The sequence below is a fragment of the Crinia signifera genome, chromosome 2, assembly GCF_055691185.1.
Source record: "Crinia signifera chromosome 2, ASM5569118v1, whole genome shotgun sequence".
NCBI classification, from domain to species: domain Eukaryota; kingdom Metazoa; phylum Chordata; class Amphibia; order Anura; family Myobatrachidae; genus Crinia; species Crinia signifera.
Genome location: NC_139218.1, coordinates 265434733 through 265448201, shown reverse-complemented (window position 1 = coordinate 265448201; position 13469 = coordinate 265434733). Strand labels below are relative to the sequence as shown.

Here is a 13469-nt window from a genome sequence, read left to right as displayed (position 1 = left end):
GCAGCTGGAACACATACATTGTATGTGGTCATTTTGTTTGTGATCCCATTCACCGCTATGGGTACGATAACTCCTCATTGCAGCACTAACTATCTCCGGATCTGACCTGATGCGCATGGAAATGTACATCGAATTGGAATTGTAATTAAAAGGCATATGATTGGCTCAATGCCTCAAAATTGTGTAAAAAATGGCCAATTGCACTAGTGTATGGCGGCCTTTAGAACTTGGCTGTCATCATTACCATGAAGTAAAATTGATGCTGGAAAAAAAATATTTAATAGCTTGTGAGGCCAGTGTTTTGTCTTCAAGCTAGGCAACTAGGTGCATAATTTCCGTCTTATCCAGTGGCGTAGCTAAGTTTTGGCCACCCCCCCGCCCCGCCGCCCATGCAAACCCCCCCCCCCCCCCCAATCCCCCGCAGCCTTACCTATCGCACTGGTCCTGGCGGCTCCGTTCTTCTGCTGAGGACCACCACAAAATGGCTGCCCCCATACAGCAGACAGTTTCAGAGAACAGTGTGCTATATGGGGGCGGCCATTTTGTGGTGGTCCTCAGCAGAAGAACGGAGCCGCCGGGACCAGCGAGATAGGTAAGTCTGCAGGGGATTGGGGGGGGGGTGTAACTATAGCACCGCAGCCCCCGGCGCCCTCACATGCACAGTGCCCCCCCGCGCGGTGGCGGGGGCTGCGGGGCTATAGTTACGCTGCTGGCCTTATCACAAAATATAGGTCAGGGTATATTCAATGCTATATTACCCAAGATAAGTGCATTATAATCTCTGCAGTAGACCTCCTATATCTTATTGCCCTCATTTAAGATTACACAGAATAAAGGCCCATACACACTTGAAGATTTTCATTTTAAAAGACTTTGCCAAAATCTTTGATAGATATATCTTTCACCAAAGTAGTGCGTACACACTGAACCATTTTCCCCAAAGAGCAAGAGATTTTCAGAAGGCGAAAGACTTTGCTGAAAATCTTTCATTATAAATGGGCTGGGTTTGAATTCCAAGGGTTCCGACGTGGTAGTCCTCATCGCATCACCTGCCAGCCTCCCCCCGAGCGATACCTCGTGGAGCAACGCGGCGCCCGCATCACACCCCCTTCCCCAGTGAAGAAAGTGGGGCGCTACCTGGCCATATAATATATATATATATATATATATATTATAATATATATTATAATATACAATATATTATAATATATATATATTATATATTATAATATATATATATATATATATATATATATATATATATTATATATATATATATTATAATATATATATATATATATATATATATATTATAATATATATATTATAATATATATATATATATATATATATATATATATAATAATATATATATATATATATATTATAATATATATATATATATATTATAATATATATATATATTATAATATATATATATATATTATAATATAATATATATATATAATATTAATAATAATATTTGCTGCATTTAAATACATTGGTGGCAGTGGGTAGAAATATCTAAACATTGGTGGTTGAGCTGGGCAGACAGCACTTCTGTGCTGTCTGCTCCGTGTTGTGCAGGGAGGGGGCGGGGCCAGCCGGGTGTTTCACCTGGCCGGGGAGCAGCAGCAGCAGCAGCCGGGCGGCCAGAGGGAGAGCGCAGGGAGCCGTGAGTATGACAGGCGGGGGCGGGGGGGCGGGGGGGCAGCGGGGCGGTCCGCCGGGCTGAAAGTGGTTAATCTTTCAGCCCGGCAGGCGTACACACATGGCGATGATGGATGAAAAACCATCCATCATCGCCTCATCTGCTGGTAAAACCAGCAGATGAACCACTTTCCTAGCGATGATGCGGGAGCGCGCATCATCGCTAGTGGGCAATCTCTGGGTCATACACACTAGGCGATTTTGAGCCGAAAATCGCTCAAAACGGCTGTTTTGAGCGATTTTCGGCTGAAAATCGTCAAGTGTGTATGGGCCTTAAGTTTGCACAGTAGAATATCATTGTATCTTTTAATCATGTCTCATTGCTATGTGTCTGAAGGCCGGCGACCATGTTATTGGACCTCATCCACTGCATCCTGGGAGTTATTGTCCAGGGGTTGTATTAAACTCTACTTCTGATCTCAAAGTGATGGTAAGGAATATATGCATTTGTCTTTTTTAGTAGTTATTACTGTAATTGTGTTTTTGTTGCAATAGCGACGTGCAAAGTAGAAAACATTCAAGTTAGTTTAATGAAAAAATGTAAATTATAAGTGGACATATCGACTTCTGTGTTCTGGTTAATATAATTGCAACTTGATTGCTTCAGCCTTTTAGACAAAGGGGGACCTCCAGTTAGCCACAACTTTTCCTGATGTTTCTTTAAAGTTTTCTTTTTCAGGCTATCCAATTAGATAGCCCAAAAAAGTAAACACATTTCTCCTGAAAACACACAGGTTCAGTGAAATATGTGTGCTTTTAGCTGCCACAGCCTCGTTTTCACACGAAAACAGGGCTGCTTTCGGGTAATTGGGAATTGCCTGTCTGAGGCAAAATTCCTGATAAGCCGCAACCCGCACTGGATTATCGGTGCTAATTGGATGAGTGATCGTGGCTAATATGATACTGCCTGAAATATGATACCATCCTCCATACAGATTGTAGGAAAAAGGATTTACTTTGACAAACTATTGGTTGCAATGGTTTTACATATGTTTACCTGTGTTTTCCACCCTCTTGTATACTACATTGTGTAACAAATAAACAGTGAGCACAGATCTAACAATCAGAGTTAAGCCCCATAAACAATAGACGAGAATTTAACATATTGCTTAGAAAAGCCCTTCTGAGCGATATCATAAAAAAAAAGAAATGGCTAGTGTGTTCTCAATATCGTTATTGATGCACACTCAATTTTGGCTATATATGACCCATATGTTTAGCAGGTTCCGGTGACATCACTGAACGATATTGCTTACCGATATCATTCAGTGTGTATGCTCAATGTCATTTGGCCAGGAGTTTATAGAGATATTGGCTAGTGGGTATGTGGCTGTATACTATTAGTAAATCTCCCCAATTGAAGGCATAATAACCTGAATATAAACAATGGTGTGCCAACGCTAGCTGTTTCAATAAAATATAAACGACGGTTCTAATAAAAAGTGTTTATTTATCACAATATACAGTATATCTAACATAGATACTAAAAAAGACACATAAAAAATGCATAAAAAATATATAAGAGCTGCAGGGATTGGAGCAATGTATAAACTTCAAGTGGGTTTGGGATAAAGGTCTAGGACTCCAGTAAGATAATGATAAATGATTTTTAGATATTACCATCCTTTTCTGTCTCCTGGACATGATGAATAGTCCAGGAAAAGTGACACCAAGTGTCCTTTGCCCTATAGTTCCAAGGGCTCAAGCCTCCCTATTTGTGCTGGATTAGGAATAAAGCATGTATCCCATAAGTGGTGAAAGTCCAGTTGTTAGGAGTGGTTGTTCGTCGTCGGGAGAGTGGACTGGTCACATATGATGGATGGGAGTCCAGACAAGTGGATATCAGGCTTAACGCGTTTCCCCGGCTTATCTGTGGCCGGCTTCCTCAGGAGCAAGTGTAGACTGATGATCACAGCCCAGTTTAAATAGCAGTGGGTTCATTGCTCAATTAGTGCTTAATTGGTGCACCTGTGTCAAAGTGCACCTGTTACATACAAACTACTGTTTAAAAATGACAAAGAACCGTCCAGTATCTTTAATAAGCTGAATGCACAATTTTCACATTCTCTTTCTGTTGATATACTACATGGGCCACATTGGGCAGACTGAAAATGTAACATAAGGATTTCTGCATGCGGTACATCCAATATACTAAGTTTAGAACTGTATATTATATTACATAGATGCATTCTCACTGGCCTTTTGTTTGTTGGTAATGGCAACTCTGAAATTTATTTTTGTTTATGCATATACTGTACAATTCATATATATATATATATATATATACGTACATGGCTATAATGGGTATAGAAGAATTGTTACGTAATGTAGCTATTAGCTGTTATACTATATTTATATGTGTCACAGTACTCTGCAGAGTACAGTATGTGTCTTCTGTAGAGTACTATTTCTAATATGGGCAGTAATTAATAATTAAATTAAATGAAATATTTATGTGTGAGCAGTACAGTATGTGAGAGACTATGTAAATGTATTTTCCTAATTACTTTATACAGAATTATAGGAAGCCGTCCCAGGCTGGTATCAATCCACTGAATAATCATTCTGTTATTGTTATTATTATTATTATTATTATTATTATTATTATTATTATTATAATTATTATAATTTTGTTATTGTATTTTACATCCTTTTTTGTTTTGTAAACAATACATTTATGTTTTATAAAATATAAACTGTATCAATAAAGTAGCTACAGATATGCAGGACGTAATTCTGCCTGATAAATGTCCACCATTCTGTTCCATATGTTACTGTTAGATACAATACTATGACGATACAGAAGCTTTGACTCCAAGGGAATGTGTTTACTTGATAAGTCCAGAAAAGTACGAGCGAGATACTGCATACATCTTGGCATGTGAAGAGCGATGGGTCGGGCAGCCAGTTGTTGCTAGGAATGATGAAACAGGATCATTTCACCTTGGTAACATGACTATTCATTACTTGTATAAATGTATAAATTGCATTCAGTATTGCTCTAAGTCAGGAGTATCTATAGAAGGTGCAAGGTATACTAACCTTATACCTGCAAGGGGGCCCATGCTCCAGCACAGCCATATATCCTGGCGACATCTTCAGAAAGATGGTGCCGCACAGTGAAAACAAAGACACCAGCACTGTGACAAATCCCTAGCTCTCTTGTGCGCATGCACTGTCATCACAAATATCATTGGGAAGATGGAGGAGAGACCAGCAATAACTGATGTGGGTCTGCGGTGGGGATAGGGTTGCTGCTCAGGGGAGGAGGCTGCCACCAGGGGAGCCGAGAGAGGGGGGGAGCGGGTACTAATTACCCGGGCCCACACTTGCTGAAGGGGCCCCGCAGGGGCCCTGGTCTGACCCCTCCCTTCCCCCTCCATCCCTCCCAGGTAGCAACAGCAGCACACACTTCTACAGTATGTGCTGTGCTGACAGCAGGCTCAGCATGAGTGTCTCACTGACAGCGTGAGAGGTCATGCTGAGCCTGCAGTCAGCACAGCACATGCTGTAGGTGTGTAATGCTTCTGAGATTACAGTTTTTAGAGTTTTCTTTCACCCTCCTCTAAACATTCTGGGGGCGTGGCCTAAGTGTGGGAGGTTCCCACAACACACACTTAGGCCACGCCCCCAAAATTTTACCGGGGCCTGGCATTCCTCTCGGCTGCCCTGGCTGCCACATACAGGTCCCCACCAGCATTATTATGCCCCTGGTAATTAGATATAACTGCAGGATGCTCTTTTGCTGATAGAGATTTACATTTTTCTAAATACATTCAAATTTTACGTTTAAAGTGGTAAAAAAAAAAAAAAATTTGACTTTACTGATATTACTAGAGTCCCTGCACTTATATATAGTCGGGACTTTCTACATGTACTGTAGATGATTGTGGTGTTCCAGGCGAGTAACAAGAAATACCAGGGTAGATGTATGAAGCAGTGATAATCGAGTAGAAGTGAGCCAGAGGAGAAGTGACCCATGGCAACCAATCATCTGCTCTGTATAATTTGATATTATGCAAATTATAGGTGTTACTTCAGTGCTGATTGGTTGCCATGGGCCACTTCTCCTCTGGCTGACTTTAGCATGCGTTTTTTTAATCATTTATTTTTCAATTATTTTGAAATATTTTTATGCTTTACCATGCAAGTGAACTGATTGGGAACATTAAAGAAAGAGGTAGTGGAGCAAGGCCCGATGCATGGCGAGTGTACGCACTACACTAATTGGGGGTACATGTGCTTAAGTGTTAACATTGACACCAACACAACCTGAAAAATTTATGTCAACCTGTTTGTGTGTCGACCCTTGGCTAATGTCAGCCTAGTGCTTGTCAACTGTTTGGTGTCAGACTATTGACTGTCTACCTGGACATTGCCTGTGAGCTAATCCACACCCCTTTTTAATATTCATCCACAAGACAAAGCTGAATTATAATTTTCAGATGACACATTACCCGGCACACTGTACCAATACATATTAAGTAGAATGTGTTGTACATGTAACATTTTATCTTTCTTTTATATTGCTAACTAAACATTTACTTTTGCAGCTGAAGTACTGAAGCAGACTGATGATGGGAGAAAGTATGTTGTTTCCTGGGCAGATGGCAGTACAGCAATACAAGACATTGAGTGGATATTTGGGAAGTTCAGCAAGCCCCATGTTCTCAATGTTGGTGACCACGTGTTGACTTTAGCATACCCATCTTCACTGAAGTTCTTGCCCGGGGTGATAACTGCTCTTAGGGGTGCGAAGTTGCAGACATTGTTTTGTGACGGACAAAGGTTGGCAAATTCCATATAATTTTTGTTTAATGTTGTGTCGAAGTGATATAGGCGCATAATTTTTTTGTTTGTAGTGTACAGTAGAAAATACGAGTCTGCTACTATATTTATAAAAAAGATTCCGTGCAGTTGATTTCTATCAATTTTTTTGGTACTTGTTTCCTAGCACGGCGCCCATCGCATACCAGCGCATGCCTTAATTAGTGGTATGTGATGGGACCCGATTTTCGGGTCCTAAGAGCCACACTGTACAATTTTAAAATCGCATCGCATGCCATTAAAATGGCATGTGATGCTATCAAAACAATGATTTAATTGTACATGCACCCTGATGGGTGATTAGTATGTTATATGCACCCCCCTCGTTAACACCACCGCCACTATTAATGCCAACCCGAAGCGTGGCGAGCGCAGCAAGCCCGCGAGGGGCAGCAGTACGCGTCCTCCGAACTTTTCATATCCCCACTATCCACGTCTGCGTGGAGTTGATTTTATATAGTGTGGTGAGCCACCGAGCCCAAAGCGCAGTGAGCGGCCGCGTAATACATGTGAAGTTATCCACGTACCCTAGCGGGGCTCGCTGCGCTCGCCACGCTTCGGGTTCGCCACTCTATATAAAATCAACTCCACGCCGACGTGGATAGTGGGGGTATGAAAAGGTCGGAGGACGCATACCGCCGCCCCTTGCAGGCTCGCTGCACTCGCCACGCTTTGGGTTGGCATTAATAGTGGCGGTGGCGTTAACAATGGGGGTGCATATAACATACTAATCACCCATCAGGGTGATTGTACAATGAAATCATCATTTTGATTGCATCGATCGCATCGCGATCAAAAAGATGTAACAAGATTAAAATTGTGGGCGCCGTGCTAGGAAACAAGTACCATATTTTTTATAATATTCAGGGTGACATTCTATGGGATGCGGTTTTTTTTTTGTGATTTTTTTCGCAAAAACGGCCAAAATCGCATGTTTTTCCATTTTCGCATATTTAATGAGCTGCGAAAATGTGAAAAAAGTGCGATTTTGGCCAACAAATTGGACATTCTGGAAATGCGATGGCTGTTTTTCGCAGCACATCGCATCCAGATGTTTTCACATTGAAAAGTATACAAATCGCATATTTAATAGTATGCGTCTAAAATTCGCCCAAAAATCAGACCAGGTTCTGATGGGCGAATTAGCCAGAACCCTGCACAGATCATTGAGATCTGTGCAGGGTTCTGGTGGAAAAAAGTGTTAAACAGTTTAAAAAAAAACTGCGCGGGGTCCCCCGCCAGAGCATAACCAGTCTGAGGAGAGGCGCAGAAGATGAAAATCTCTGCGTCTCTCCAGTCCGTGAGCGGGTACCAGCCGGGAGCAGCGTGTCTGGAGCTGAAGATGCCGGGGTCGTCGCCGGGGACCAGGTGAGTAGGATTTCCTTCCTCAGGTACCCCTTAGGATTACTACGGATCCAGGACCCCGGAATCTTCAGCCCAGGAGCCCCAGACAAGCCCCGGAACCAGGACCAAGGCCCCGGAACCGGACTCTTCAGCCCTGGAGCCCCGGACCAGCCCCGGAACCAGGACCAAGGCCCCGGAACCGGACTCTTCAGCCCTGGAGCCAGGACCCCGGACCCCGGATCCAGGGACCGACCCACGGGCTCAAGGTAGGTAAGTATCAGTATGTGTGGGCTGTGGATGTATTAAACGTTTATTTTTCTGGGTGTCAGTGTGTGTTTTATTTAACTATTTCTTGTACTGTGGAACTACAAGTGCCAGCGGGCCCTTTAATGCCCCGCATGCTGGGACTTGTGGTTCTCCAAGTCCCACCATGCGGGGTAGGCTTGCTGGGACTCATAGTTCTACAGTATAAGACAATAGTTTTTCTTCTTTTTTTACACTTTTCATCAGCCCGATGCCCACCGCCCAGGGGCATCGGGGACAGCCCTGGACTTACATGGGCTGGTAAGTCCTGGAGGGGGGGACCCCTTCTTTGGGGGGGTCCCCACTTCCCCAGGACCCCTGCCCATGCTGACCAGCCAGGGGGATAATGCTTTGGCCGCGGGACCTTATATAATAAGTGTCCCCCGGCTGTGGCATTACCCTGCTGGCTGGTTGGGTCTGGTGCTGGTTCTTGAAATGCGGGGGACCCCTAGTCATTTTGTCCCCCGTATTTTGGGAACCAGCGCCGGACCTTGAGCCTGGTGCTGGTTTCATTAAATCAAGGGGACCCCTATTTGTCGGGGACCGTGATTTTATGTCACCAGCACCGGCTCAATGAGGACCCCGCGCAGTTTTTTTTTTTTTTTTTTTATTGCGATTTCCTGCAAATGTGCGATTTTCAGACCTGAAAATCGCACATTTTCAGGACCAAAGAAATCGCATCAAATCGCACCTATTCGCACTATTTGGGACGTTTTTCGCATCTCATTAAATATGCTAAAAACGGGCCAATCTTGCGATTTTCAAAAGTGCGATTAGGTGCGGTATAAAACATGCGGATTTTACCGCAACACATAGAATGTCACCCATAGTCTTTTTTAGCAAATGTGTCCATTTCTTACCCTAAAGTCTGTCTGTTGTTACCCAGTTTGTTTTATCACTGTCTACAATTGTGAAGCGCAACAGAATCTGCTGCGCTATATAAGAAACTGTAAATAAATGAATACAGTTTTATCAGAAGCACATGGGTCTATGCACCAAAAGTTATTTCAAAAAAGGTTTCAGAATCACAGATAGTGCGCTCCCAGGTGGGCAGCAAATCTGCTGATGAGATAAATGGAGGTATTTCCACAGTCCTCCCAAAGTACAGTGAAATAGAAATATTATCTCCCAACACTTTTGCGCCTCAACTTTTCCACATGTATATTACACCAATAAAAATACAGAAATTCTTATCTTTTGGACTCCAATTGATTGTGCACTGTTCCTTATTCGAGTCTCTCCAATATGTATCATGCGAATGAGAGATATAGAAAGACCATCATAGCGTAAACAGATTTAATCACATACAATGCACAATAACACACACTAAAAAATCCTCATGCACAGGATGTTGCAATTACCATAAAATATTGAGAACTATAATTAAAGAGTTCTCATAAAAACAGGTTAATGGAAAGGCATCCACTCCAAATGCATCACATGCAGGAAAAGACAAGTCAATAGCAAATTACCAGATGGTATGGAGAATCAGTGGGCCACTGAATTCTCAAATGGGCAAAGTGCGCGACTCGGCGCTAGTCCTGGACCTCTGCAGCTGGTCTCCGGGCAGCGTCACCTTCTCCTTGTTCCTGCACTCGGGGTGGGTTCCTTCCAGTTTTCCTTAAAGGGCCGATGCGTTTCGACCACGGCCGTGGTCTTTTTCAAGGCTTAAGAAAAGTTTTTTCTTTTCCTGCATGTGATGGAGTGGATGCCTTTCCATTAACCTGTTTTTATGATGGTCTTTCTATATCTCTCATTCGCATGATACATATTGGAGAGACTCGAATAAGGAACAGTGCACAATCAATTGGAGTCCAAAAGATAAGAATTTCTGTATTTTTATTGGTGTAATATACATGTGGAAGGGTTGAGGCGCAAAAGTGTTGGGAGATAATGGGGGAAATTTACTAAAGGAAACTTGTAAAAAATAGGTGTATTTGTATCCAGAAATACACTTATTTTTGACATTTACTATCCCGAAAATACGGCAATTCGTATTCGTAGTGATAGCACATCAATACGACTACGAATTGCCGTATTTTTGGGATTGTAAAGGTCAACAATAAGTGTATTTCTGGATACAAATACACCTATTTTTTTACAAATTTACTTTAGTAAATTTCCCCCAATATTTCTATTTCTATGCACCAGAAGGTCTACCACTGCAGGGGTGCCACATTTTGCATCTATTGATATGACCATCTGAATTGGTATGTGTAAGGCATGCATTGTAACACAGGTCTGCACCCAATGTTTTCATGTATTCAGAGCTTTGTATGAATGCCTGCCTTATTGGATACGTGTCCCTTGGAGTGCCGCCTGCATTTATATTTATGAAAGTGATAGACAGATAAATAGATAGATTGATAAATTGACATATAGATAGATACAGATATATCTTATATAATTCCAAAGCTGAACCTAACTTCCTTTTAGCTGAAAATAATACAGTGAACCGGGTCTAAGCAACATTCCCGACTGCTCCTGTCTTTCAGGTGTGACAATGTGGAGCCACATCACTGCTTTGGTCTGTCTGAGAGAAAGTATAGCAGTGCCGTGCAATTCTACCAGCAACACAAGCAGATAGATGAGTCAGATGAAGATACATCCTCAGAGGACGAGGACTCACTCTCCACCATCTCTTCCTTTACAGTGTCATCAGTTGATTCAGATAAGAAAGCATAGAGGCATATCTGTTCTGTTATATTATAATATACAGTAATTAGTATTTTATTTCTTACAGCTTTCCATATTAATGGCTCACTCACACATCTGCACCGAGGAAACTATTGCTTGCTTTAGACACATTTTCTTGATGTGTTTTTACATATTTTCCAGATGCTTCCATGTACAGTATTTTGCTTTTGCTATAAGTACTCACACAATTTACAGAATAAACACATTAACATGTTACTGACAATACTTTATGGAATTAATCATTCACCCTCTCTCTTGTGGCTGTGTGTAGCAGCTGCATATCATGTTTCCAAAGTATAGGTGTGAACGAGCACCTAGAGCACATTCATTTTATCTATAAATGCCTAAAAATTATTTTGCTTTACTTTGGGGTACCCAAAAGAAACTGGAATTAATTTATAAAAATGGCGCGCTTATTTGTTAAAAAATTTTTTTATATATATATTCTTTGTTTTGGTTTTAGCAAGAAAAAGGAACATTACAGTTAGTCATGAATACAATGCGTTGAACAAGTACACTGTAACAAAATGAGAAATGTGAACCATTACACGTCGGTATACCATGACATTGTCGAATTAACATGGAGAAACCAGTTGTAAAATAAATATTTCTATACCTGTCAATCGGTCTGGTCTATTTGTTTTCTCTACTATCTTAGTCATATTACAAACCCTATCTGGGGGGGGGGGGGGGAGACGGGAGACAAGACAAGGGGGTGTAGCAGGAAGGAGAGATGTGGGGAAAAAAAGGGGGGGGGGGGGTGGGGGTGTATGATCTGAGTGAGCCCGGTCAGGTTGGGCGAGCCTGTTGAATCTGTCAGATCCTACAAAATTGGTTCCTCTACGTCAGTGATTTTCAACCTTTTTACCTTGCGGCACACTAAATTGGACTTTAAAATTGCCAAGGCACACCCTAAGATCCCCACAGGACAAAACACATTGGCCACCACAGGAAAAAAACAAACCTATTGGCGCCCACATTACAAACAATCACACTGATCCCCACAAATAACAAAAAATAAAATACAGTGGCCGTCTACATGAAAAGAAGAGACCAGTAAATAACATTTGAACTGGTGGTGGCTGTAAATGGGTTTGGGCATCTCTAGATGTGGGGGCACACTTCAGAACAGCTCAAGGCACACTAGTGTGCCACGGCACACCGGTTGAAAAACACTGCTCTACGTGATGTGTATAGAGGAAGGCAGCATATTAAGGTGCAACAGTCGGGGCCTGGTCTTTGTATGGTGCCGTCGACTTAAACTCGAGCCAAGGTAGCCACGTGGCAACAGTCTGATTGTTTATCTAGGGCTGAGTGGTAAATATCCTCCATGGCACAGTAGAAGTCTATTCTTTGATACCATTCCCATATCGTGGGAGGGTCTGTGGACCTCCAGTGAACTGGAATCACCGCCCTTGCTGCGTTATTTAAATGTTTTAGTAGCGATCGCTTGTATTTGGCTAATGGTGTTATGGTGTGAGAGAGTAGCCAGAAGTCAGGTTTATTGGGGGTTTGGAATCCCAGGATGGTGGAGGATAGTTGGATTATTGTTTCCCAAAAGGGTATGATTCTAGGGCAGTCCCACCATATGTGTATCAGGGTTCCCCTTTGAGAGTTACATCGCCAGCACAAGGGGGAGACCGAGGGATAGAATTTGTGGATAAGGGGGGGGGGGGGGCATCTATACCACCTGGTCAGTAACTTGTACTGTGTTTCCACCACTTCCAGACTCGTGGAGCACTGTGCCATGTTGCCGCAGTGCTTCTCCCAGTTTATTGTTATTCATTTGTACAATTTTAAACTTTAGTCACCTTCAAAGTTCTCCCTGAACATGAATCGATACATTTGCCCCCCCCAAAAAATTCCATTGCTCAGAAAATATTTTTTAAACTCTTCAACGTTGATGCCTTTTAGTAGAACTGTTGCTGTTTTTTATTTCACCTCAGAAAACATTTTCCATGAAGGTCTCTTAATAGGAGGCAATAAATACAATTTGGGTGAATACAGTCGGTGAGGAAAAGGTGTCATGTCAATTTTGGTTAAAAGATGTTTAACACTCTTCACCAAAGTTAGCAAAGTCGCTTAGAAAATGCCTTAATATCGACATGTGTGTAGGGGCAAATAGCCTTTTACTGCAGATTTCGGCTTTACATACAGTATATATAAAGCATTAAATTTCTGTTTTGTACATACATATTGCATTATTCATATAGTTCATGATACCAATGTTAAACTATTGTAATAAATAAAACCACAATCAATAGTTAATATTAATAGATTTAAAAACCATAAGTGGCAAGGGCAAGCAGCAGGTGGCCACACCCCCTGCCTCCCTGCTGTGCGATTATCCTGTATGGAGCAGCTCATATATTTTTACTTACACTGTTGGTGCTGTGTGATATTTCTAGTCTATGGAAATGGCTGAAAGTAGCCACAGTGATACTAATGAAGAAAATGACATTGGTAAGCAGAGAAAGAGGACAAGCCAACAGGCTTCCTTAAAGCGTGGGAGGCAGAGAGCCTCACTGGCCAAGCGGATATATGGTCTATTCCCTGTTTCCATAGATGGCCACACACCCTCCTCTGCC

At 42.0% G+C, this 13469-nt stretch overlaps 1 protein-coding gene across 3 annotated transcripts in view; it reads left to right on the top strand.

Moving 5' to 3' along the window:
• Nucleotides 1-11291, top strand: part of VWA3B (von Willebrand factor A domain containing 3B) — a 159461-nt gene extending 148170 nt beyond the window's left edge. For all 3 annotated transcript variants that reach the window (XM_083168556.1, XM_083168557.1, XM_083168558.1), the window contains 4 exons: nt 2048-2140; nt 4492-4657; nt 6264-6498; nt 10680-11291. In XM_083168556.1, the coding sequence (XP_083024682.1) occupies nt 2048-2140; nt 4492-4657; nt 6264-6498; nt 10680-10869 (684 nt within the window). In that variant the 3' untranslated portion in view covers nt 10870-11291. The remainder of the gene's footprint in view (nt 1-2047; nt 2141-4491; nt 4658-6263; nt 6499-10679) is intronic.
• The last annotated feature ends 2178 nt before the right edge of the window (nt 11292-13469 follow it).